General features: G+C 40.3%; 1 protein-coding gene across 1 annotated transcript in view; it reads left to right on the forward strand.

The window, feature by feature from the left end:
- Positions 1–23442, forward strand: part of Poln (DNA polymerase nu) — a 127514-nt gene that overhangs the window by 28414 nt on the left and 75658 nt on the right. Inside the window, exons 6-14 of the mRNA XM_060365492.1 lie at positions 7471–7628; positions 9962–10030; positions 11273–11333; positions 11970–12034; positions 14440–14523; positions 14967–15062; positions 16221–16277; positions 17134–17187; positions 17944–18009. Coding sequence (XP_060221475.1) covers positions 7471–7628; positions 9962–10030; positions 11273–11333; positions 11970–12034; positions 14440–14523; positions 14967–15062; positions 16221–16277; positions 17134–17187; positions 17944–18009 — 710 coding nt within the window. The remainder of the gene's footprint in view (positions 1–7470; positions 7629–9961; positions 10031–11272; positions 11334–11969; positions 12035–14439; positions 14524–14966; positions 15063–16220; positions 16278–17133; positions 17188–17943; positions 18010–23442) is intronic.

Raw genomic sequence — 23442 nt, forward strand, 5'->3', positions numbered from 1 at the left:
GTTTTGTGATGGTAGAAGCTATAGATTGTCATTGTCTAAGTTCTTAATTGCAACCTGGTAAGATTAAAACTCTATTATACTTCATTTTTTTCTTTTTCCATTTTCATGTGTGTTTGTTTGGAGGAACATGGGGGGTGTATATATGTGTATGTGCATACATGTAGATCCTGAAGTTGATGCTAGGAATTATCTTTAATTGGTCTTCTACCTTATTCATTGAGATATGGCCTCAGTCAAAACAAGAATTGGAAGAAATGACTAGTCAGCTTGCTCTGGAAACCCTATCTCTGCCTTTGGAAGCTAGAATTACAGGCGTGCTGCCACACCCATCTGGATTTACGTAGGTTTGGGAATTTGAATTCTGGTCCTCAGGCTTATAAGGCAAACACTTTGACCACTGGGCTGTCACCCCGGTCCATTTTTCTTCATTTGTTAACTAGACTAGTTCAATAAACAGAAGCCACTCATTATTTGCCTAAGTGAACTTGAGATGGAAACTTCTGGCTGGAAATTTAGTGGGTTTGTTGTTTTTTTTTTTAACTTACCTTCAAAATAATGAATTGTTCCACAGAGTCAGCAAAACTTGATACAAAATACTTTTAAAGTATGGCCATGAAGAGCATGTGGGCTGGTTTTACTGCTATTTATTTTAAGTATTAATAATGTTTAAGTAATAAATACTTATATATGTACTTATATATGGTATATATATAATATATACTTGTATATGGTAACAGATTCCTTGGGAAATGGTTGAGTACAGGGCAGAAAATGCTCAGCGTGAGTATGTAGCAGCTCAAAGTTCCTCAAGTCAAGAAAAGTCAGCTTTATAGTCATCAACGGTATGTGTGACAGAATAAAACCTACATTTTTGTTTAAATAAATGGTGGAGAGCACAGAAGGCAAATCCATAATATGGCCACTATGGAGAACACTATGGACAGACTCCCCACCCGCCAAAAAAAAAAAAAAAAAAAAAAAAAAAATAGAGATTTGTCCTGGCAGGCTTCTATTCGTCAGTTGACAGGATCAGCACCCAGAACATTCTGGTACTGTCCAATCTCCCAAGGTCTTTTCAAAAGATCTTTCTGTAGAACTCTTACCTTTGGAATGTCAGAGGTCAGTCAGTGTTACCAGACAGTGTCATATAAAGTCAACTTTGCTGGGGCAGAAGCAGCCACAATGACTATTTCATCTCATCCAAAGTTCCAAATCTGCCTATATCTGTAGTCTCTGACATAATATAGAAAAGTCTTGACACTCTCTGGCTAGTATAATAACTTAAGAATACCAGACAATCTGGCATTTAGTGTGATGTGATCCAAGAATATAATCTTATTTAAAAGTCGGCTCCTTTTTGTTTTTAGCTACCTCATTGAACTATCTTATGTCAGGGAATACCATTTTGCCTGGCCTATACCGCCTACTTGCTCTGACACAGTGACAGGGAAACTATGTGAGTTGATGTAGCTACTCCCCTTATTCCTTGACTCAGGAGGCATGATTCTGAGACCATGACGAAGTATTTTGTGTGGCCTGGAAAGACGGGGAAAAGTGGAAGAAAAGATCTACTACCTATAATGGCTGAAACGCTCACATAGGAAGAGAAAAACAGGGACATGGGCCAAAATTTCTAACTTCAGTCTCTTGTATTATTGAGACAGCCATTTTCCAAGTGTACTTGAACTCTCTATCCCTTCTTAGCTGTTTGGATTCCATTTCTTTAATGTGATGCCCACATCAACCAGTCATGTAGGATCTGGGTGTATCCAGCCACCTTCCAACAAGGCAGACATTCTTGAAGAGGGCTATGGAGCTGGCTCAGCTAGTAAAGTGCTTACTGTGTGAATGTGAGGATAGGAGTTCAAGTCCCTAGGACCCATGTAATTGTTGAGTAGGTGTGAAGGTAGCCTGCTCTTTCAGTATACTCAGAAGGTAGAGCAAAGGTCTCTAGAACAAGCTGGCTAGCTAGAGAGCAATATTAAGGAGCTATGAGTTCAACTGAGAGACCTTGCCTTAGTAAATAAGATAGAGAGTACCCGAGGAAGATTGCTGACATCTGCCTCACATGCATGCACTTGCACATGTACAAATAAATACACACGGATAAATACACACATCATACATAAAGATGTATACAAAAAAATTCTTAAGAAATAATAGTTCAAATGGGCTGAGAAAGAAATTAGGGAAACAACACCCTTCACAATAGCCACAAAGGACATAAAGTATCATGGTTGTAACTCTAACCAAGCAAGTCAAAGATTTTTGTGAAAAAAACTTCCAGTCTCTGAAGAAAGAAATAGAAGAAGATATCAGAAGATGGAAAGCTCCTATGCTAATGGCTTGGCAGGATTAACATAGTAAAAATGGCCATCTTACCAAAAGCAATCTACAGATTCAATGCAATTCCCATCAAATTACCAACACAATTCTTTACAGACCTTGGAAGAAAAGTCTCAACTTCATATGGAATAACAAGAAACCCAGAATGGCTAAAACAATCTTCTACAATAAAAGATCCTTTGAAGGTATTCTATAGAGCAATGATAATAAAAACTGCATGATTCTAGCATAGAAACAGGTTGGTGGATCAATGGAATCAAAGACCCGGAAATAAATCCACACATTTATGGACACCTTATTTTTGACAAAGATGCCAAAACCATGGAAAACAAAACAATGGAAAAAAGATAGCATCTTCAACAAATGGTTCTGGTCTAACTGGATATCTACATGTAGAAAAATGCAAATAGATCCATACTTATCACCCTGCCCAAAACTAAAGTCCAAGTGGATCAAAGATCTCAACATAAAAGCAGACACACTAAACCTGTTAGAAGAAAAAGTGGGGAAGAGCCTGGAACTCATTGGCACGGGAGACAACTTCCTGAACAGAATACCAACAGCACAGGCTCTAAGAATAACAATCAATAAATGGGACCTCATGAAACTGAAAAGCTTCTGTAAAGCAAAGAACACTGTCGTCAGAACAAAATGACAGTCTACAGATTGGGAAAGGATCTTCACCAACCCTATATCTGACAAAGGGCTAATATCCAGAATATAGAAAGAACTCAAGAAGTTAAACAGCAACAAATCAGGCAATCCAATTGAGCTAAACAGAGAATTCTCAATAGAGGAATACCGAATGGCAGAGAAATACTTAAAGAAATGCTCAACATCCTTAGTCATCAGGGAAATGTGAATCAAAATGACCCTGAGATTTCACCTTACACCCATCAGAATGGCTAAGATCAAAAACTCAAGTGACAACACATGCTCGAGAGGATGTGGAGAAAGGGGAATCCTCCTCCATTGCTGGTGGGAATGTAAACTTGTACAACCACTTTGGAAATCGATCTGGTGCTTTCTCAGAAAATTAGGAACACTGCTTCCTCAAGATCCAGCTATAGCACTCCTAGGCATATATCCAAAAAATGCTCAAGTATACAACAAGGACATTTGCTCAACCGTGTTCATAGCAGCTTTATTTGTAATAGCCAGAACCTGGAAACAACCCAAATGTCCTTCAGTTGATAAATGGATACAGAAATTGTGGTACATTTACGCAATGGAATACTACTCAGCAATTAAAAACAAGGAAATCATGAAATTTGCAAGCAAGTGGTGGGATCTAGAAAAGATCATCCTGAGTGAGGTATCCCAGAAGCAGAAAGACACACATGATATATACTCACTTATAAGTGGATATTAGACATATAATATAGGATAATCATACTAAAATCTATACACCTAAGAAAGATAATCAAGAAGGAGGGCCCTGGATAAGATGCTCAATCGTCATTCAGAAAGGCAAAAGAGATAGGCATTGGAAGAAGGTGAAAACAAGGAACACGACAGGAGCCTACCACAGAAGGCCTCTGAAAGGCTCTACCCAGTAGGGTATTAAAACAGATGCTGAGACTCATAGCCAAACTTTGGGCAGAGTACAGGGAATCTTATGAAAGAAGGGGGAGATAGAAAGACCTGGAAGGGTCTGGAGCTCTACAAAGAGAACAACAGAACCAAAAAACCTGGGCCTAGGGGTCTTTTCTGAGACTTATACTCCAACCAAGGACCATTCATGGAGATAAACTAGAACCCTTGCACAGAGGTAGCCCATGGCAGCTCAGTCTCCAAGTGAGTTCCCTAGTAAGGGGAACAGGGGCTGGCTCTCTGATCACCTCCCCCTAAGGGGGGAGCAGCCTTACCAGGCCACAGAGTAAGACTGTGAATAACAGTCCTGATTGGACCTGATAAGCTATGGTCAGATGGAAGGGGAGGAGGTCCTCCACTATCAGTGAACTGGGGAAGGGGCAGGGAGGAAATGAGGAAGGGAGGGGGGCAGGATTTGGAGGGGGTGAGGGTGGGGCTACAGCTGGGATACAAAATGAATAAATTGTAATAAATAAAAATTATATTTAAAAAAGACAAAAAAAAAGCAATAATAGTTATTGGTTGTTCATCTTAGAGCCTGTACTGTTGGTGCTCTGTTCAGGAAGTTAGTTGTCTCTGTGCCTGTGAGTTCCAGGTTTTTCCCCACTTTTTCTTCTAACAGGTTTAGTGTGTCTGGTTTTATGTTGAGGTCTTTGATCCACTTGGACTTGAGTTTTGTGTGTGGAATTTTATGAAAGAAGGGGTGGGGGGATAGAAAGACCTGGAGGGGACAGGGGACAGGAGCTGCAAAAGGAGACCAACAGAGCAAAAAAACAAAACAAGAAAACTGGTCCTGAGGGCCCTGCAGAGATTGATTCCCCAATGAAGGACCATGCATGGAGAGGACCCCTGCTCAGATATAGCCCATAGACTCAGTCTCCAAGTGGGTTCCCTAGTAAGGGGAGCAGGGGCTGTCTCTGACATGAACTCAGTAGCAGGCTCTTTGATCACCCTCCCTGGCGGGAGGGGGTGCAGCCTTGCCAGGCCACAGAGGAAGACAATGCAACTAGTCCTGTTGAGACCTGATAGGCTAGGGTCAGATGGAAAGGGAGGAGGACCACCCCTATCAGTGGACTGGGGAAGGAGTATAGGGAGAGAAGAGGAAGGGTAGGATTGGGAAGAGATGAGGGAGGGGGCCACAGCCAGGATACAAAATGAATAAATTGTAATAACTAATAATAATAATAAATAAGAATAATAGTTATAGGAGTAATTAATCCTGTAATTTGAGGGAATAGCAAAATAGTATTCATTGGAAAATTAATCTTTTTTGTTTCTTTTTATTTTTTTCATACAGTATATTTTAATTGTTTCCCTTCTCCAACCCCTCCTTTCTTACTTAGATCTTCCCCTACCTCCTTACTTAACCAATTTTGTGTTTTCTCTCAAAAAAAAACCTGCCACAAAAAAATAGAAAATTAAAAAAACAGTTGAACCAAAAACCTATAAGATGAAAATTTCCAAAACAAAATGAAACAGAAGTTCACAAAAAAAAAAAAAAAAGCATGAAGTTTATTTTTTATTGGCCCACTACTCATGCCCATGAGGCTTGCCCTAGAGTGTGGTTGATATACCCAGTGACACTCTGTGGTAGAAGACGGATTTGCTCTTTGCTAACAGGTAGCAGTCACCGATAGCTTCTTGGTTAGGGAAGGAACCCTATGTTCACGTCCCCCTATTAGTGGTGGGACACTGTTTGGCTTGCGCCTGTGCAGGTCCTGTGTGTACTTCCACAGTCTCTGTGGGTTCATATGTGTATCAGTCTTGTTGTGTCTGTAACACAGTTTCCTCGGAGTCATTCCTCATCTCTGGTTCTTACAATCTTTTTTCGTTCTCTGACCCAAGGATCCCTGAGTCTTGAGGGGAGGATTTGATAAGATGTTCCATTTAGGACTGAGCACTCCAAAGTCTCTCACTCTGTGCACATTGTCTAATTGTGGGTCTCTCTGTTAAATTCCCATCAACTGCATGAAGAAGCTTCTCTGATTAGGGTTGAATGAGGTACTAATCTATATGAATATGTTATTAGGAATCATTTTATTGTCATGTTTTTTTTTAGCAGAACAATATGTTTTCCACAGGGCCCACGGTTGTTTTCTGGTTGTTGGCACTTTAGCAGGGTCAGGTATAGGGTCCATCTCATGGAGTGGGCCTTAAATCCAATCAAAGAGTACTCTCATAACTTTTGTGCCACTGTTGTATCAGAATATCTTCTAGGCAGATTGCTGTTGTAGCTGGGGGATATTGATGATTGCCTTTATCTTCTGGTAGAGTGCAGAGTACCTTCTAGTATCATGAACACAGTAGGGTTAAGCTTCTAGTTTGGCACCTGCTGCATTTCTACATGTTCAGTAAAATAAATAAGTGTTGTTTTCAACAATAGTGCCTTACCATTCACTGTGGAAAGCAATCAATGGCCTTGGCAATGGGCTGTGATGTTTGGGGGGTTCCATGGACCTCTTTAGCTAACAACTCAAAAATATGGAACCCATTCCTGGCACTGGAAGTTTTAACTGGTGACATAAGTTATATAGTTGGGACATTGTCTCCCCCATTATATGGTGATTCCATTTAGATTCCTTTCTTATATGTATATATTAAGAAACTTCTGCAGTAGTGGGTTTCTATATGGATTTTCAAAGGCCTTTAGTATAAGGTATTCCTATCCATAACTCCTGGACTCTGATCTCCCATCCTCCTTTCCATTAATCCTTCTATTCTAGTTTCCCCTCTTTCCCCCATAACACTATATTCTACTTCCCCTTCCTTGGAAGATCCTCTCCATTCCTCTGACCCCTTACTAGGTACTTAACGTCTTTGGTTATTTGAATTTTTAGCACACATATCAAAAGCTTAAAAGTTGAACATCCACATATAGGATAAAATATGTAATATTTGTCTATTTTGGGTCTGGGTTATTCAGTTGGGATTTTTTTTCTCTAGCTCCATCCATTTACCTGCAGACTTCAAAATTTCACTGGTTCTTAACAGCCGAATAATATTCAATTATGTAAATGTACCACATTTTCATTATCAATTTATTGGTTGATGGACATCTTGGCTCTTTCCAATTTCTGGCAATTATGAATAGTACGTCAGTGAACATAACTGAGCAAGTATCTTTATAGTAAGATGGAGAGTCCTTTGGGTATATGCCCAAGAGTGGTATAGCTGGCTCATGAGGTAGATCTATCCCCAACTGCCTGAGGAACCGCCATACATATTTCCACACTGTTTATACTAAGGTGCACTCCCATAGCAATGAATAAATGTTCTTCTTTGCCGGCATCCTTGCCAACATGTGCTGTCAATTGTTTTATTGATTTTGCACATTCTGACTGGGGTAACATGAAATCTCAAAGTAGTTTTAATTTGCATTTCTCTGATGGAAAGGATGTTGAACATTTCTTTAAGTGTTTCTCAGTCATTTTTGTTTCATGCTTGTGGAAAACTCTTGGCTTAGTGTAAAGATGGGAAAAGCAACAATTGTTTGTGGTTGAGAGGAATACTAAGTAACCTTTTCCTCTGCAGTGGCTGGTTTTGTAGGACTAGATCCCAGAGTTGCTGCATGGCTCATAGATCCTAGTGACACTGCACCTTCATTCGAAGATTTAGTGGCAAAACACCTAGAAAAGTCCATCATAATCAAACCAAGCAGTACATTTGGTGATGCCTCAAGAAATACTGTGGTAAGATGTTTAAGATGAAGTTCTATCTACCTTAATACAACCCTGACTTTTTTTTTTTAACTTTGTAGATAATCTAATAGTAACAATGATATTGCCAGAACCCATTTGTATTTCATTTGTTATATCCAAATTCTGTTGGCTGAGGTGTTTCTGATAGAGGTTAATGAATAAAGATGAGAGACTTCCAGGGATGTCACATTAGAGTGTAGCTCTTCTGTGGATTCTCCAGTGTCAGTAGCACCTCCTCTGTGAGCAAAAAACTGACCTTTTGTAAATCCTTCTGGTGACATGTTCTTGTTGTCTGACTTTCTGGGACAGCCACTTCAGTCTAGGTAGAAAGGACAAGGTGTGTTTTCCAAAGCCCTCTTGTGGTGAAGATGCCCCTTGTCTTCAGGAGCTACCTTTTCTGAAGGAGAGTTATTGGGGAACAGTGTCACAACCAGGACTCTCTATTCAGCCACATGGTGTGACACTTCAGTGAGCACTCAGATGGGCCAAAGGTACAGCAGCACATGTGAGAGCCTGCACACCCTGCCCTTCATACTCATAACTACCATGTGTGCAGTGTGGGTCTGTGTCCCATAGGGGTAGACTGTAAATACCAGAAATACCATATCTTTGAATTTAAAAAAAGGTATAACAGAAGGTCATGAAATAGTTTGCCAAATCAGAGAAAAATGTACAGTTCTTGCAAGAATGGGAATCTGGTCCTGGCAGCCTAGGGACAGTGGCCATGCAGGAGACAAGATTTTGTTTTAGCACTTGGAAAGTATCCCTTTTCTCTTACTGGTGATTAGAATCTTACTCAGTCAGGCAAAGATTGCCTAACAAGCTGAAATATGACAAGAAATTGTCCACTAGTGTCCACTACTAGTATTATCAGTCCTAGTTCACAGAGGGGGATACTAGATATGCACACGTTACTGTTCACTCATCTTACCCAAGGCATAGTTGACGCCATGGCTCAGTTTGGATTTATGACTAAGTCTAGTTTCTTCTTATTATTCTCACATATTATTCTGGGATAAGATGGCTGCATGGAATGAAAATCAGCTATAGAGGGTGTGCTCTCTAATGCAGGCTGTCACAATGCTTAGTGATGCTGTTGAGCCAGGTCTGGACTTCTACTCTCTGTTCCTAAGGCCCTTTGTCCTTGCCTCATGAGGATAAGAGGCAGCTTCAAAAGCAGTTTCAGTCATGGTTGTTGGCCAGATATGGCCATGGGAGAGCCTTGCAGCACATGGGAGTGAGAGATTGTAGTTGGCCCTTAAGGAATCTGCTTCTGTGTCACTCTGAAGAGGTGATTTGAGGATGAAAAGGAGCTCAGATAGAAGGAATGGCATGAGAACAGCAGCCCTCCTAGAAAATTAGCTCCTTAGTGAGGATAACAAGGACAGTTTAGGAAGGAAAAAGAAGACTTGGGGATCTAGGGTGCATGAAGAGTTCTCAAGGGGCTGTGCCATGCCAAGGAACAGGCCTGTCTTGGAATGTTTCAAAGAGGAAACTTGTGATCACTTTGGAGTTGAAAGAGCTGCAGGAAACCAGGTGGGATTGTTCTATGTGGTGCCATAGATATGGTTTTCTGCCTCATATTTCCTGAGTTGTTCATGGGAGAGCCAAGTTCAGGAAATGACCGGAGAACCATAGTAGCATGGTTTCTGTAGGGATCTATGTGCAGCCAGCAGCCACATACTTTGAGTTTCTCCTAATGTGAGGATTTAGCAGAAAGGTAAATCTGAGCATCCTAGCTAGATTTGGGGGCTCCTTGGCAGAGTGGGATGCTGAGAAGAAGGCTGTAAAGATCCCTGTTAGGAAGAACACAGAGGGCTGGAGAGATGGCTCAGAGGTTAGGGAAGAACACAGACTGTGTGTTAGAGGATGCTTCTTATCCCATCTCCCCTCTCTGTTCTTTGAACATAGCTTCTGTTTGTGGCTTCTCAGAGCTTCTATATTTACCTACCCAGAGTGTTAATGGATAAGTTAGTGTGAATGTAGCATCCATCAAGTGGTTGCTGTGTGACAGAGCATAGAGGAGAAAGTGTGGGATCTGAAAATCCATGTTTCTGGCCTTGCCAGTCATTTAATCATTGCAACAGGCATTAGGAGTTCTATTTCTCTATCTGTACAAAGAAGAAATACTGGTCTGGGGGAGTGTATCCCTGTGGACAGTCTGACTTGTGCCTTTAGGGACCTTTTCAATGGTGATTGGCACAGAAGCCATCAGGAGCATCTTGCCATGTCACTAGAAACACTTTTGTAAGTGATATCAGTTCCCAGACTATGATGAGAATTTGTGCTAAGTCCATCTAAATTTTAATGTATTCATTTTAAAGAATCAGAATGTATACATGAACCTGAGGATACTCTACGACCTCACGATGGATCTTTGTTCCAAGTTAAAGGCAAGGCATTTTTCATACTGTAATTTCTGGCTATGTAAGGCCTGTGTTTTCACTTATACCCAGACTCACACTTAGTGTTTTGAATATGAAGTGAGATGTTTGTCCTAAATCCAAGTTAAACGGTGCCTCACTTAGAAAAGGAAAGAATAAAATGATAATTCCTGCAGTTTTAAAAATATGTTCTGAAAAAAAAAATATGTTCCAATATTGAAAACAATTGTTCCAATGCCTCACACTTAACTAGAGTGTTTCAGATGCCAAGGATTTATTTTAGTTAGCAACAAAATACACCCAGCTTGTTTCAGTTAGATTCTTATTGGGAAGCTGCAGCCAATGGAGGGACTACTAAGGAGGCTAAAGGAAAGAAGACTATGTCCCAAGGTAAAGGTGAAGGAGACTGGCAAGATGACAAGCTTCCAAGACAGGCTAGAGCTAGACGCTTTTCCCTTCATGGCTCTAATGCAAGCTGCTTCTTTCCTCCCCTGCCCTTGGATATATGCCCAAACAGGAAAATTGTCTAAGGGTTGAGGAGGATGTGTCCTGGACAGGATCAATCTGCTTTAGCGTGCAAGGACAGGCAGAGAAATTGAGGGGAACTAGAAGATGAGGCCCAGCACTCTAGGCAACAGCAGAAAAGAGTGAATATAAGAAAAACTCCAGTAAACATAATAGGAAATCAGGTGTGATGGACAAGCCTGTAATCCCAGCACTTAGGAAGTGGAAGTAGGAAGTTCAAGGGCAACCTCATTTATATGGAGAGTTTGAGTCCAGACTGGACTGCATAACACTGTGTGTATAAGTAGGGGCCTACAAATAAATAAACAACATGGAAGATGATATGAATAAAAGAGGAAGGATTTCACACTCTTGAAACAGGTGGCCTAACATCAAGATTCCACCTCTCCTGACTAGTCTGCAGGGCCAATGCAAAATCAATGAAGACTAGGTGAAATGACTAGTACTTAGTGAGACATTCTGTAGTAAAAATGGAAGACTAAAATCACACAGATACTCCTAAAAGTGAGAAAGCAAAGGTCTTGTGAAATTTTAGAATATCTTTACTAGATATTCAGATAGTAGTGAAATATTCTCTGTAATGGAAATAAGAGTTTTATTAAGAAGATAGAGAAACAGCTTCAGACAGGGGTCGCTTAAGCATAACACAGCGAAGTCAGGTAGCTTTTCAACAAAATGCAGATAATCACTCAAAATATATTGATATTATTTCTTCCTGTGAAACAGGCTTATGGCTTATGGCAACTATTTTGTACTTTGGAGCTTCCATTGATACCAATTTTGGCAGGTGAGTTACCATAAAAACAAAGTATAGTCATCTTTCTGGAGAAACTTTAAATTGTTTAGGAATGAATTTTCTTTTTAAACCTATAATGGAGTGGGTACTATATTTCATCCAAAGAAGTTGCTAGCACCTTATTTTCTTTTCTGCAACAAGAGGGTTTAGGCTGTATCACTTCCTGGTCTGGAAGGACTTGATGGCCTAGCATTCAGCTATAGTTGACATTTACTCACCTGTTATCTTAACATCAGGCCAATCCTCCAGTTCTGTGCTTCTCTTCCCTATCACTTTAGACCCTTCCTTTAAGTACCCTCCAGGGCTTTTGCCCATCTTTGCCTCTTGACAAGGTCCTGCTGCAGGGCCAGGAGTTACTCTCCATCCAGAGTATGCAAAGGGCCAGGCTGGGACCAGTAGAGTCCCATATCCTTCACACCTGGGAACTGAGCCCAGGACCTGGCTTGTGCTGAACAAGTGCTCTGTATCCCCAACAGCCCACTTCTTATGGCACTTTTATTTCCTCATAGAGCAGAGGCTGACTTAGAGTGGGAGCTGAGTAAATGAATATTGTTATCATTAGCTCATCAGAGAGTGAGATTCTTTAGTCTATTGAAAATATGATCTGTTTTTTACTTTGACTCACAGTGATGGAAAACCATAAGATTCCAGTTGATAAAGAAGAAATGAAGAGGACATCGGCACTCCTTGGAGTAAGCTATTATTTCAGAATATGTAATTGTTTGTGTTCTCAGTAGATTCTTCCCTTCCCTATTGGCCCTACAGCAGTGTTGATATTGTTTCTCTTTTTCCTGGACTCCTAGAAGGGAAGACCATGTGGTGAAGGGTTTAGACACCAGAGACATCTACTGCACTGCAGTGGTTTGAATAAGAATGGTCTCAACAAGCTTATTTATTTGGACGCTTAATTATCAGGAAGTGGTACTATTTGAAAGAATTAGAAAGATTAAGAAGTATGGCTTTGTTGGGGGAAGTGTGTCCCTGATTGTGGGCTTTGAGGTTTTAAAAGCCCATGCTAAGTACACTGTCTCTGCTCTTGGCCCTTGGCTCAGGATGAAGAATACTCAGCTACTTCTCCAGCACCACGTCTGCCTGCTTGCTACCGTGTTCCTTATTCTGATAATCCTGGACTAACCTCTGAAACTGTAAACAAGCTCCCAATTAAATGCTTTCTTTTATAAGAGTTGCCTTAGTTATGGTGTCTCTACACAGCAACAGAACATTGGTACCAGGGACACACCTGACTATGCTGTTTGTTTGGAGAAATGTGGAAGACTTTGGGACTTCGGACTAAAAAAGTGGCTGAATGCTTTAAGCTGAGTTATCGGGCCATTCAAGTAAAAACATGGGATACAATAATAGTGACAGCAATGTAAATTATAATGGCTGAGCTCAAGAGAGGAAGAATATTAGCAAGTGGCCTAGAAAAATCATACTTGTGATATTTTGGCAAAGAATATAGATGCTTTTTGCTCTTGTCCTAAAAAATCTGCCTAAGGTTAAATTGAAGAGTTTTGGATTAATGGCATTGGCAGAAGAGATTTCAAGATAGCCTAGTATCGATACTGTATCTTGTGGTTATTAGTAATCACTCCTGTTTAGATCTATAGTGAAAAAGAGCAAGCTAAGACAAAAAGACATACAAAATATACTGTGTGAGGAGAAAAAGAACAGCAGAAAAGGTGATATTGGAGCCAAAACTGGGCTCAACGAAGTAAAAAAGCTTAAAGAAGCCAGGTAGTATTGGTGCACACCTTTTAATCCTAGCACTCAGGAGGCAGAGACAAATGGATCTTTTGAGTTTGAGGCCAGCCTGGTCTATAGAATGAATTCCAGGACAGCCAAGGCTATACAGAGAAACCTTGTCTCAAAAACAACAAACAAACAAACAAACAAGAAATTGCCATGAAGCTCAGATACTTTGAATTTTGGACTTTTAAGTGATGTTGAGATAGTGATAGACTATGTGGACTTTTGAAGTTGGACTGAATGAATTTTTGCATTATAATATGCCTGCAAGCCTATGGCGGTTAGAGATTAGAATGTGATTGTTTGAATAAGAATGGCCTCAATAGGCTTATATATTTGAATGCTTAGTCACTAAGGATTTAAAGGATTGGAAGAATTAGGAGGTGTGACCTTGTTGGAGGAAGTGTGTCATGCCAAACCCAGTGTCTCTCTTGGTTTAGCCTGTGAATCAAGAGTAGAACTCTCAGTTAGGTGATGATGGCCCAGCCTTTAGTCTCAGAACTTGGGAGGCAGAGAGGCAGCTGAATCTCTGAATTTGAGGCCATCCTGATCTACAGAGTTAGTTTCAGGAGAGCAAGGGATATACAGAGAAACTGTCTTGAAAAACTAAACACTTTCCTGCTCTTCACAGCAATAAAACAGTGACTGACATGCACTCATGTAAGGAGGATAAGCATTCCACCGTGTGGTGTGTGTGTGTAGAGGTCAGAGGACAATTTTGGGGATTCAGTTCTCTTTCTATTATGTGAGTCTCAGGGATGAAACTTGGGTTTCAGGCTGTGCATTTACCCATAACCAGACTTTCATCTAAGTCTTTTACTTGTGTTTTTATTTCCTCATAGTGACTTATAGGACACCTTGCTCTAGTATGGATGTAAATCTGTAACCTATACCTCCCCCTTTTCTGTCTTTTTTCTTATAGTATTGGATCCCTTCAAACAGAGCTGAAAAACACATTCTTTTCTCTCTCATTTTGGTGTACTTTTATTTTTGCTTCTTTAAGTTTTAGCTAGGGAGCCAGGAGTGGTGGATTCAGAGACAAGCAGATTGCTAGGAGTTCAAGGCTAGTCTGGTTTACAAAGTGAGTCCAGGACAGCCAAGGCTACACAGAGAAATCCTGTCTCAAAACAAAACAAAACTAAACAAAAAAGTTTTAGCTAGGTTTGGGAAAGGCAATTTATGAGCCTGAAAATTTCACCACAAAATCAATATGTATGCTTTCAAACCTTCATTTTGGTAAGTGACAGATGAGTTTTTATTCCATTTAGGGCTTTTGTTGAGTTTGATGAACAGATTAAGTTCTTTTAAATCATGAAGTCTGTGAATAATAATGTTTCAATTTTTTTAGGCTCACCTCAAGGATCTAGAGCAAGAAGCCCATTTTGTTGCAGGAGAACAGTTTCTTATAACGAGTAATAACCAGCTTCGTGAGGTAAGGCTCAATTTCATTTATTTGTTATGAGACAGGGTCTCATTCTGTAGCCCAGACTTATGTAAAACCCATTCTGTAACCAGTGGCTGTATACTCACACCATGACAGTCCCTCTGCCTCACCTTCCAAAGTACTGAGATTACAGCCATGGGCCTGTTGGTAATACTAAATTTTGTCCTTTCAAAAGCTAAGTATCTTACTCAAGAACTTAAAGGATGGTTAACTTTGAATTTATAATATTGTATGAAAATGATGTTAAATTACTCATGTTCTCACAAGTGATGGCGTTTGAGATACATTAACTCAAAGTTTTTATAAATGAGGAGCTAAGCCTCTTTTACTATAGCTACATGTCTTCAGACTAGTGGCGGTAGCTGTGATGGTTATGTTCATTTTCTCAGATCTGGATTTTTTTTCACACTTGTGATTTGCTTTTGTTAAAGATCCTCTTTGGCAAGTTGAAGCTACACTTGTTGAGTAAGAGGAAGCATCTTCCCAGAACTGGGCTGCAGAATCAGCTGTCCACATCAGAAGCCATGGTAAGAGTCTAGCTTCCCTGTCTTTTTTACATGTTTTACATATCTGCACCAGGTATAAGCTGCCTTCCGTGCTGGCAGCAGACCCTGTAGACAAGGTGCCCTCTCTCGAGGAGCTATGCACCAGGAGACAGGCAGGTGGCTACCCTCCAGGCACATCTGGCTGGCTGTACTTCTGGAAAAGGATAATTTGGTGCAATTTTGCTCTTTTAAGTGTGTGTGTGTGTGTGTGTGTGTGTGTGTGTCAGAGAGAGTGTATGTGTGTGTGCATGTGACAGAGAGTATGTATGTGTGTATTTGTATGTGCACATATCTGTGTGTCTGTGTACAAGAATGTAGGTATCTGTGGAGACCAAGAGAGAAAGTAAGTGATAGGACAAAGTGATAAAGCAAGGATGGGAGGAAAGAGGCAGATTCAGGATACATTTTGTAGGGGAGCCACAGGACTTGCTGTGAGTAAGACTAGAAGAAGGTCAGAGATGATTCCAGATGTTGCTGTTTTTTTGGCATTCTATCCTGTTAGAACATCTTTAGTAATATTGGGCACACACAGGCATTCATAACCACTTCCTGTGTGTTTTCTCCACTTAGATGTTTTCACATGGTTGGAAAGCCTATGACAACACCATGTAACTGCTATCATGGCAAGAAGTAAATATTCCAGGTTCCTAGTAGGTCCTGCTCCTTTTTTCAGACACTGAGCTCTGTCTACCACTGCAGGCTGCTTTTTCCTATTTTTGAACTTCATATCAGCAGATTAGGATCAGTACTGTGTGTGTTCAATACTGTGGCTTTAGGGTTCAAAGCTTATGCCACCTCCCTTAAGTTTCACTCAATCAAATGTTGGGCACTGCTGTAGTGTGGATTTTTATGTTTGGAGGCATATAACTTACTCCTTTATGTGAGATTTAGATTTTTGCTAATTTAAGGTCTAAAGAAGACTCTTATTTCTCAGCTCATTTGAAGTAATTTTAGCTCCTGGTTAGATGTTACTTCGTAGGTGGTTGGGTAAGATATTTTTTTGATAATTTGAGTTTGTTATGAAGATTCATTTTGGAAAATATCTTAAATCACATCATTTATTACTAGTATACCCTCCAGTTGAAAGTAAAAAAAATGAAATGAAGAAATTATGTTGATAATACATATTTTCATTTTTAGTTAAATTCTCTACAAGATCTTCACCCATTACCCAAGATAATTTTGGAATATAGACAGGTAAGTTGACTCTCTCTCTCTCTCTCTCTCTCTCTCTCTCTCTCTCTCTCTCTGTGTGTGTGTGTGTGTGTGTGTGTGTGTGTGTGTAAATGGTTTGTGATGAAGGAATACTATCTAACCTTGTCTCTATTCACAACCCCATATTTGTTGACATGTGTTAACGGTATTCTAAGGAGATAAAATTTCCTCAACCAACTTTATGTCAGCCTTGCTTCTTCATATCCCAATGCCATCTTACTCAAGACTAATTCTACTTTTCCTAACACTGGGAGCCCAAGGAGTCATGTATGGAAGGAGACTGATGGCCTGTGCCCCTGTTTCTTTAAGTGAGAGTGAGACTTCTACCAATTCTCACAAAAGTCTTGTCATTCCCCTGGTTTCCAGACTCCAAGGGAGTGATATTTACTGAGGCTTACTGGCATACCCCCTCTCCTCTTTTGGCTAATCATGTTTTTCTGTTCACACACTTGCTCTTTATTTCATGTTTTCTGTTATTCATTAACCACATTTACAAACCAAACAACAGTGCTGTTATTTATGGAGCTCTTGTCCTGCAGAAATACATTGATACCAAACTATCCATCCTTCTGAAGTAATGTAAGGATGGGGAAAGAACTAGAAAGGGCCCACTTCTGGGGACACTGAAATGAGTAATTGACTTTGCAGCCTAAATATTGCGGAATGACAGACTGGTATCTTTCTTTGTGGACCTGTATTATTCAATCCTGGCACTAAAAGTTATGCAAGGTAATTCTGCCCACATGCTCATTCCTAGGTGAACTGATGCTCTGCAGTTGGTCTCTTTGAGTACTTTAACAAGTTTAAGAACATAACTATTCTTATCTTTATGATGTAGGTTCACAAGATCAAGTCAACTTTTATAGATGGATTACTAGCTTTTATGAAAAAGGTAACTAAGGCTTTATAAAAATAAATTGGGATTAGAATTCAATAGTTGTTCAGTCTATGAGGCTGGGTGTCTCAGTTGGTCTTCATGCTAGAATCCCAAAGAAGTATGCTCTAGTGCCAGTGAAGGAATGGACTCTCTGTGAGAGTAAGCAGGCAGAGAGAGCAAGTTTCCTCCTTTTGTGTCCTTTATATAGGCGGCCACCAGAATGTGTGGCCAATGTTATCAGTGGATTTTCCCACCTCCAAAGATCTGGATTAAAGGTGTATCTTCCCACCACAAAAGATCTGGATTAAAAGGAGGTCTTACATTTCAAATTATCTAATTTAAAAAAAATCCATCACAAGTTAACCCAGCTGGTTGGATTTTAATTAATTATAGATACAGTCAAGTCAGCAACCAATAACATCCATCACAGGTAGACATTACTGTTTTAATTTACACACAAGAAAACGACAGTCAGAGATGTCTATGACTTACAAGGCTTCACAAGTAACAGAACCTGTGACATAATTCCACTTTGAGTTTATGCTGTCTTTACAGCCCCATAAGTCACATATAGAATTAATAATGACATGGATCCATTTGTCCTATTGCTGCTTCAATTTGGGTTAGAGGGGAACATATTTTGCTGTCCTTGATCCCAAAGCTATTTTTTAACTTGCAGGAAGAACAGGGCAGGTTATAGGTGAAAGGTCTGTGTGTTCTTTGTCACACCATATTGCCTAGATTTGAACTGACTTTTCTTAACTGATCAAGGGCTCCATCTCTTCTACATGGAATCAGACTGGAACTGTGACGGGGAGACTTTCAGCCAAGCATCCTGTAAGTTACTTGCCAATTTCCATGCCCCAGTGTACATTTGCTTCTGCACATCCTGTTCCCAGAAGAGGACCTCATGTGCTAATTGTGTTTTACTCTATGTGTTTATTTCTCTGCTATTGAGGCATCAACTCTGCTCTGAGAACAAGAATGGCTGAGTTTTCCACCCAGAAGCTTAGCAGTTATGAGGGCAAAAGGGATGCTCTTCCCTCACTCCATAACCCTTTTCAGATTTGTCCTGGGAAGGTGGTTTCCAAAAGTGTTATCTGATGAAAAACATCTCCATTTTGTAATTACTGAAGACTGTTTTATTTTGTTTGTGCCTGTTTTGTTTTTGCTTTCAAGACAGGATTTCCCTGTTTAGCCCTGGATGTCTCTAGATCAGGCTGGCCTCAAACTCAGAGAGATCTGCTTGTCTTTGCCTCCCAAGTATTGGGATTTCAATCATGTGCCACCACCACCACCAGGCTCTAAAGACTATTTTAATGGAAGGTTATAAATGCCATTGCATTTATGATGCAGTTTTAGTAACACTTTTTTTTTTTTTTTTTTGGTTCTTTTTAAAGATAAGGTCTTGCTTTATAACCGAGGTACAGTCTCCTGAGTGCTAGGGTCACAGATGTGCACCACTCCCAGATAGCTTTCTAAATGGCTTTATATTTTTATGTAAAGGAGAGTTGTTGGGCTAGATAGGACCTGAGTTCAATCGCTAACACCCAGATAAAAAATACTGGGTGTGGTAATACTCTTTTTTTTTTTAATTTTAATTTTTATTAATTACAATGTATTAACTTTGTATCCCCCCTGTAGCTCCCTCCCTTTTTCCCTCCTAATCCCACCCTTCCTCCCCCTTCTCCATCCATACCCCTCCCCAAGTCCACTGATAGGGGAGGTCCTCCTCCCCTTCCTTCTGATCCTCAGTCTATCAGGTCTCCTCAGGAGTGACTGCTTTGTTTTCCTCTGTGTCCTGGTAAGGCTGCTCCCCAGTCAGGGAGAGGTGATTAAAGAACAGGCCAATCAGTTCATGTCAGAGACAGTTCCTGTTCCCATTACTATGGAACCCACTTGGACACTGAACTGCCATGGGCTACATCTGTGCAGGAGTTCTAGATTATCCCCATGAATGGTCCTTGGTTGGAGTATCAGTCCTAGAAAAGACCCCTGTGCCCAGATTATTTGGTTCTGTTGTTCTCCTTGTGGAGTTCCTGTCCTCTCCAGGTCTTACTATTTCCCACTTCTTTTATAAGATTTGCTGCACTCTGCCCAAAGGTTGCCCATAAGTCTCAGCATCTGCTTTGATACCCTGCAGGGTAGAGACTTTCAGAGCCCTCTGTGGCAGGCTTCTGTCCTGTTCCCTATTTTCTCCTTCTTCTGATATCCATCCTCTTTGCCTTTCTAAATGGGGATTGAGCATTTTAGCCAGAGTCCTCCTTCTTGATTAGTTTCTTTAGTTCTTTTAATTCCCGTGTTGGAGAATTGAAGACAGAAAGGTCCTTTTATGGACAGCCAGCTTAGACTATTTGGTGAGTTTGGGGGCAAAAAGATGGCTTCTGAGGAATGCCACCCAAGGTTGTTTTCTGGTCTTCACATGCATACAACCATACATACATGTATGCACACACAGATTTGTTACTAAAATAATTTCTTATAGAAAAGTTCTAGTATTGAAAAGAAATACTGGCATGCTCAGTTTGCGAGACCCCCCCAAAACCACCAGGAGTGGACTCTGCTGCAAGTACATGAGGGTTTATTAGATACGTGCTTGAGTCCAGGTCGCAAAACTTCCTGTGGAAGCAGGAGAGGAATGCAGTGGGGCTGTCTAGCAGAACAAGGTTTTTAAAGGGGAAAAAAACTCAATCAGGGAGTTACATGCCTTGGTGTTACATGATTGGGTAAGGGAAATTGACTTTTGAAATGATTGGTTTACTTTAGGTGCCAAGACCACAAATAGTTCTGGCCTGGCCATCTGGGCCAGTTTCCTATCAACTATATCTCTGGTGGGCAGGAAAAGGATGCAGTAAAGCTAGTTCCTTACCCCAGCTGGCTAGACATGTCTCCACCTGGTTGGCCTTCACCCAAGCCTGTGCTCCAGACCCCAAACTAATACCCAAAAAAACAATTGTCAATTCTTTGGTCTCTCAATACAAACTAACAAATGTCACCTTTATTCAAGTTGGAAAGTCACCTGTCTTTTCATACTTTCTACTAAACACATATATTCACAAAATGCTATCCTTTTCCTTACTTTTATTTTTTATTTTTGGGTTTTCAAGACAAGATTTCTTTGGAACTCACTCTGTTGACCAGGCTAGTCTCAAACTCAGAGATTCACCTGCCTCTGCTTTCCAAGTATGGGATTAAAGGCATGTAAACCACCACCACCCAACATAATTTTTTTTATTTTTAATATTTCTTATAATTATATATCAATCTGAGTCCACTTAGATTTAAATACATGAATTACATATATGAATAATTCAAATATGAACTAAAATGTATATAGTTAGAAATGTTTGACATAAGATAATGTGAAAGTTAAAAGAATAAGAAAATATAAGTTGGACTGGAGAGATGCTCAGAGGTTAAGAACACTGGCTGCTTGTCCAAAGGTCCTGAGTTCAATTCCCAACAACCACTTGTTGGCTCATAACCATCTATAGTGAGATCTGGTGCCCTCTTCTGATGTGCAAGGACACATGTGCAACAGAATGCTATATAATAAATAAATAATTAAGTCTTTAAAAAAAAAGAGAAGAAAATATAAGTCATCTTCATCTGTTCTTCCCTTGAGTCTGATTAGTAGCTAGGACTTTCCTAGGAAATTAGTCAGGGGTCTCTAGAGTAGTGGTTTTCAACCTTCCTAATGCTATGACCCTTCAACATAGTTCCTCATGTTGTGCTGACCCCAACCATAAAATTATTTTTGTTGCTACCTTATAACTGTAATTTTACTCCTGTTACGAATTGTAATGTAAATGTCTTTGTTTTCTGACGGTCTTAGGCGCCCACTGTGAAAGGCAACCAAAGAGGTCGCAATACACAGTCTGAGAGCCACTGCCCTAGAGGAGCAGAACTGATGAAATGAATCTGTACATAGATAAAGAAAGGTGGTTCATTACAGGGACTTACCGGCTGTGGTTCAGTTAGTCCAACGATTGTCTACCAACGGAGAGCCTAAAAATTCAGTAGTGGTTCAGTCCAGGAGGTTGGATGTCTCCACTGCTCTTCAGAATACTGAAGAATTGGCTCTAGTGTCAGTGAAGGAGCGAACTTGACAGCAAGAGTGAGAGCAAACAAGCCCAGAGCAAACTTGCTTCTTCCATCCCTTTTATGTAGGTAGCCACCAGAAGATGTAGCCCACTTCCCACCTCAAAAGACCTACACTGAAAGTGGGTCTTCCTACTTCAAATGCTATAATTAAGGAAAAAGAAAAGCCTAGAAGGTGTACCCTGATACTTGGGGTTTAGTTAATTGCAAATGTAGTCAAGGTGTATCCAGTGACACAGAGAGAAGAGACACCTGCTGACCTAAGTCAGGTGACTGTGCAGGGAGGAGAAAGAGACTGACATGGTGTGGGTGTTCTTGTGGGCACAGGAGGCTTGCTCTGGGACTATGAACCCTCGGGTCAGTTGTCTCTCAGGCCTCTCACACTTGCTCTAGTAGGTGACAATAAGGAAATCTGCCTTTTAGAGGGCTCTGTAATATAGATCCACCTGGATACCCTACAGGTTCAGGCCCTCTGTGGGTGTCTCTGGCAGTTTCTTTCTCTGTTTCCTGCTTTTCTTTATCAGTATCTGTTTGTAACAGTACTGTTTCACTCATGGATTGTGCAGATAGATACCTATGAGAATAAATCATGAGCATGTGGCTCTTTCTGAGCTTTGTGAGCTTAGGCCCCACTGCAATGAGCATTCTGAGCATGTGTCTAGTAGAGGATATTCAATTTTTTCTTTTATAGCTTTATCGGATTATCTTCTGACAATGTTTAGCCCTCATTTCTTCCATGACCCACATATGGTGGTACTCCCCACCATCCGTTGTCCTCTCCCAAACCTCTAGTTCCTGATTAGTTATGTCTTCAAACCTTCTCAGACAGGTTTTTCTCTGTCCAAGATTAATTGAATGTTTGCCTCTGATTTCCCATAATATTAGTATTTTCATGTTTTTTATGCATAAAGCTTGCATCCATTATTTAACTAGATATCATTACCATAGATGACTAGAGTTTGAATTATGGTTGTCCTTAAATTGAGCAAGATTTAGTTGATGAACTTTGCACATGCTAGATGAGTATTCACCCACTGAGCTTTATCCTCATCATTGATAAGTATTTTTAGACTTGAGTACTTTATTATTTTATGTGTGTGCATTGGATACCCTAGAACTAGAGTTACAGACCATTGTATGCTGCCATGTGGGTGCTGGGCATCAAACTTGAGACTTTAAAAAGCGTTTGTTTGTTTTTTTCAAGACAGGGTCTCACTATGTAGCTCTGGCTATCCTGAAACTCACCATGTAGACTAGACTGGCCTCAAATTCACAGATATTCATCTGCCCCTGCCTCCAGAGTGCTAGGAGTAAAAGTGTGCCACTAAGCCTGGCGTTATGATATTTTTTATTTTTTGAAATTATTATATGATTATCATTTCCCCCACTTCCCTTTCTTCCTTCCCACATACCCCTCTAAATTGCTGCTCTTGCTCCCTCCCAAATTTATGACCTTTTCGCTTATTTATTGTTACATATTTTCCTAAATATATAAATGTAACCTGCTCAGTCTGTATAATGTTACTTGGTATTGGATAATCAGTTGCGGGGGCTCTTCTTCGGGAAGACTATTTCTCTAGCTCTAAGCATTCCTTAGTTGCCTGCAGTTCTTTGTGCTGTGTGATTTCCCCCTTCCATGTTAACATGTCTATTGATGCTGTCATTTTTTAGGTCCTGTTTAGGTGGCCATGTTGATTAAACTTCCTGGGTGGAGCTTTTCTGACTTTTCTAGGGGATATGATCTCACAACAAACTTCCTGTTTTTCTGACTCTTCTGAAATGGTCTCTCAACCCTGGGTGCAGGAATTGTGTTGTAGAGGTATTTTGGAACTGGGTACTACACAATTTCTTATTCTTTGTGTTTTGACCAGTTATGGTTTTCTGTAATGGTCTCTGATGCAGAGGAGTTTCTTTAATAAGGGGTGAGGACTACACTTTTCTATGGGTATAGGGATAAATACTTGGAATGTAGTTAGAGATTGTGCTGGTTTAGTAAAGTGACAGTAGAAGATTTTCCTCCAAGATCCATCTCAGGTCCTCTGAGTTACATATGCAAAGTACATGGTGTCTTCAGCAATAGCAACTTACCTTCCAATTAAGGGTAACTGCATTAGCCTATGGCTTCTCATGGCTGGTGCTGGAGTTTTAGTTGGATCCTGTATGGCTCTG

This window comes from Meriones unguiculatus, chromosome 12 (genome assembly GCF_030254825.1).
Source record: "Meriones unguiculatus strain TT.TT164.6M chromosome 12, Bangor_MerUng_6.1, whole genome shotgun sequence".
NCBI classification, from domain to species: Eukaryota; Metazoa; Chordata; class Mammalia; order Rodentia; family Muridae; genus Meriones; species Meriones unguiculatus.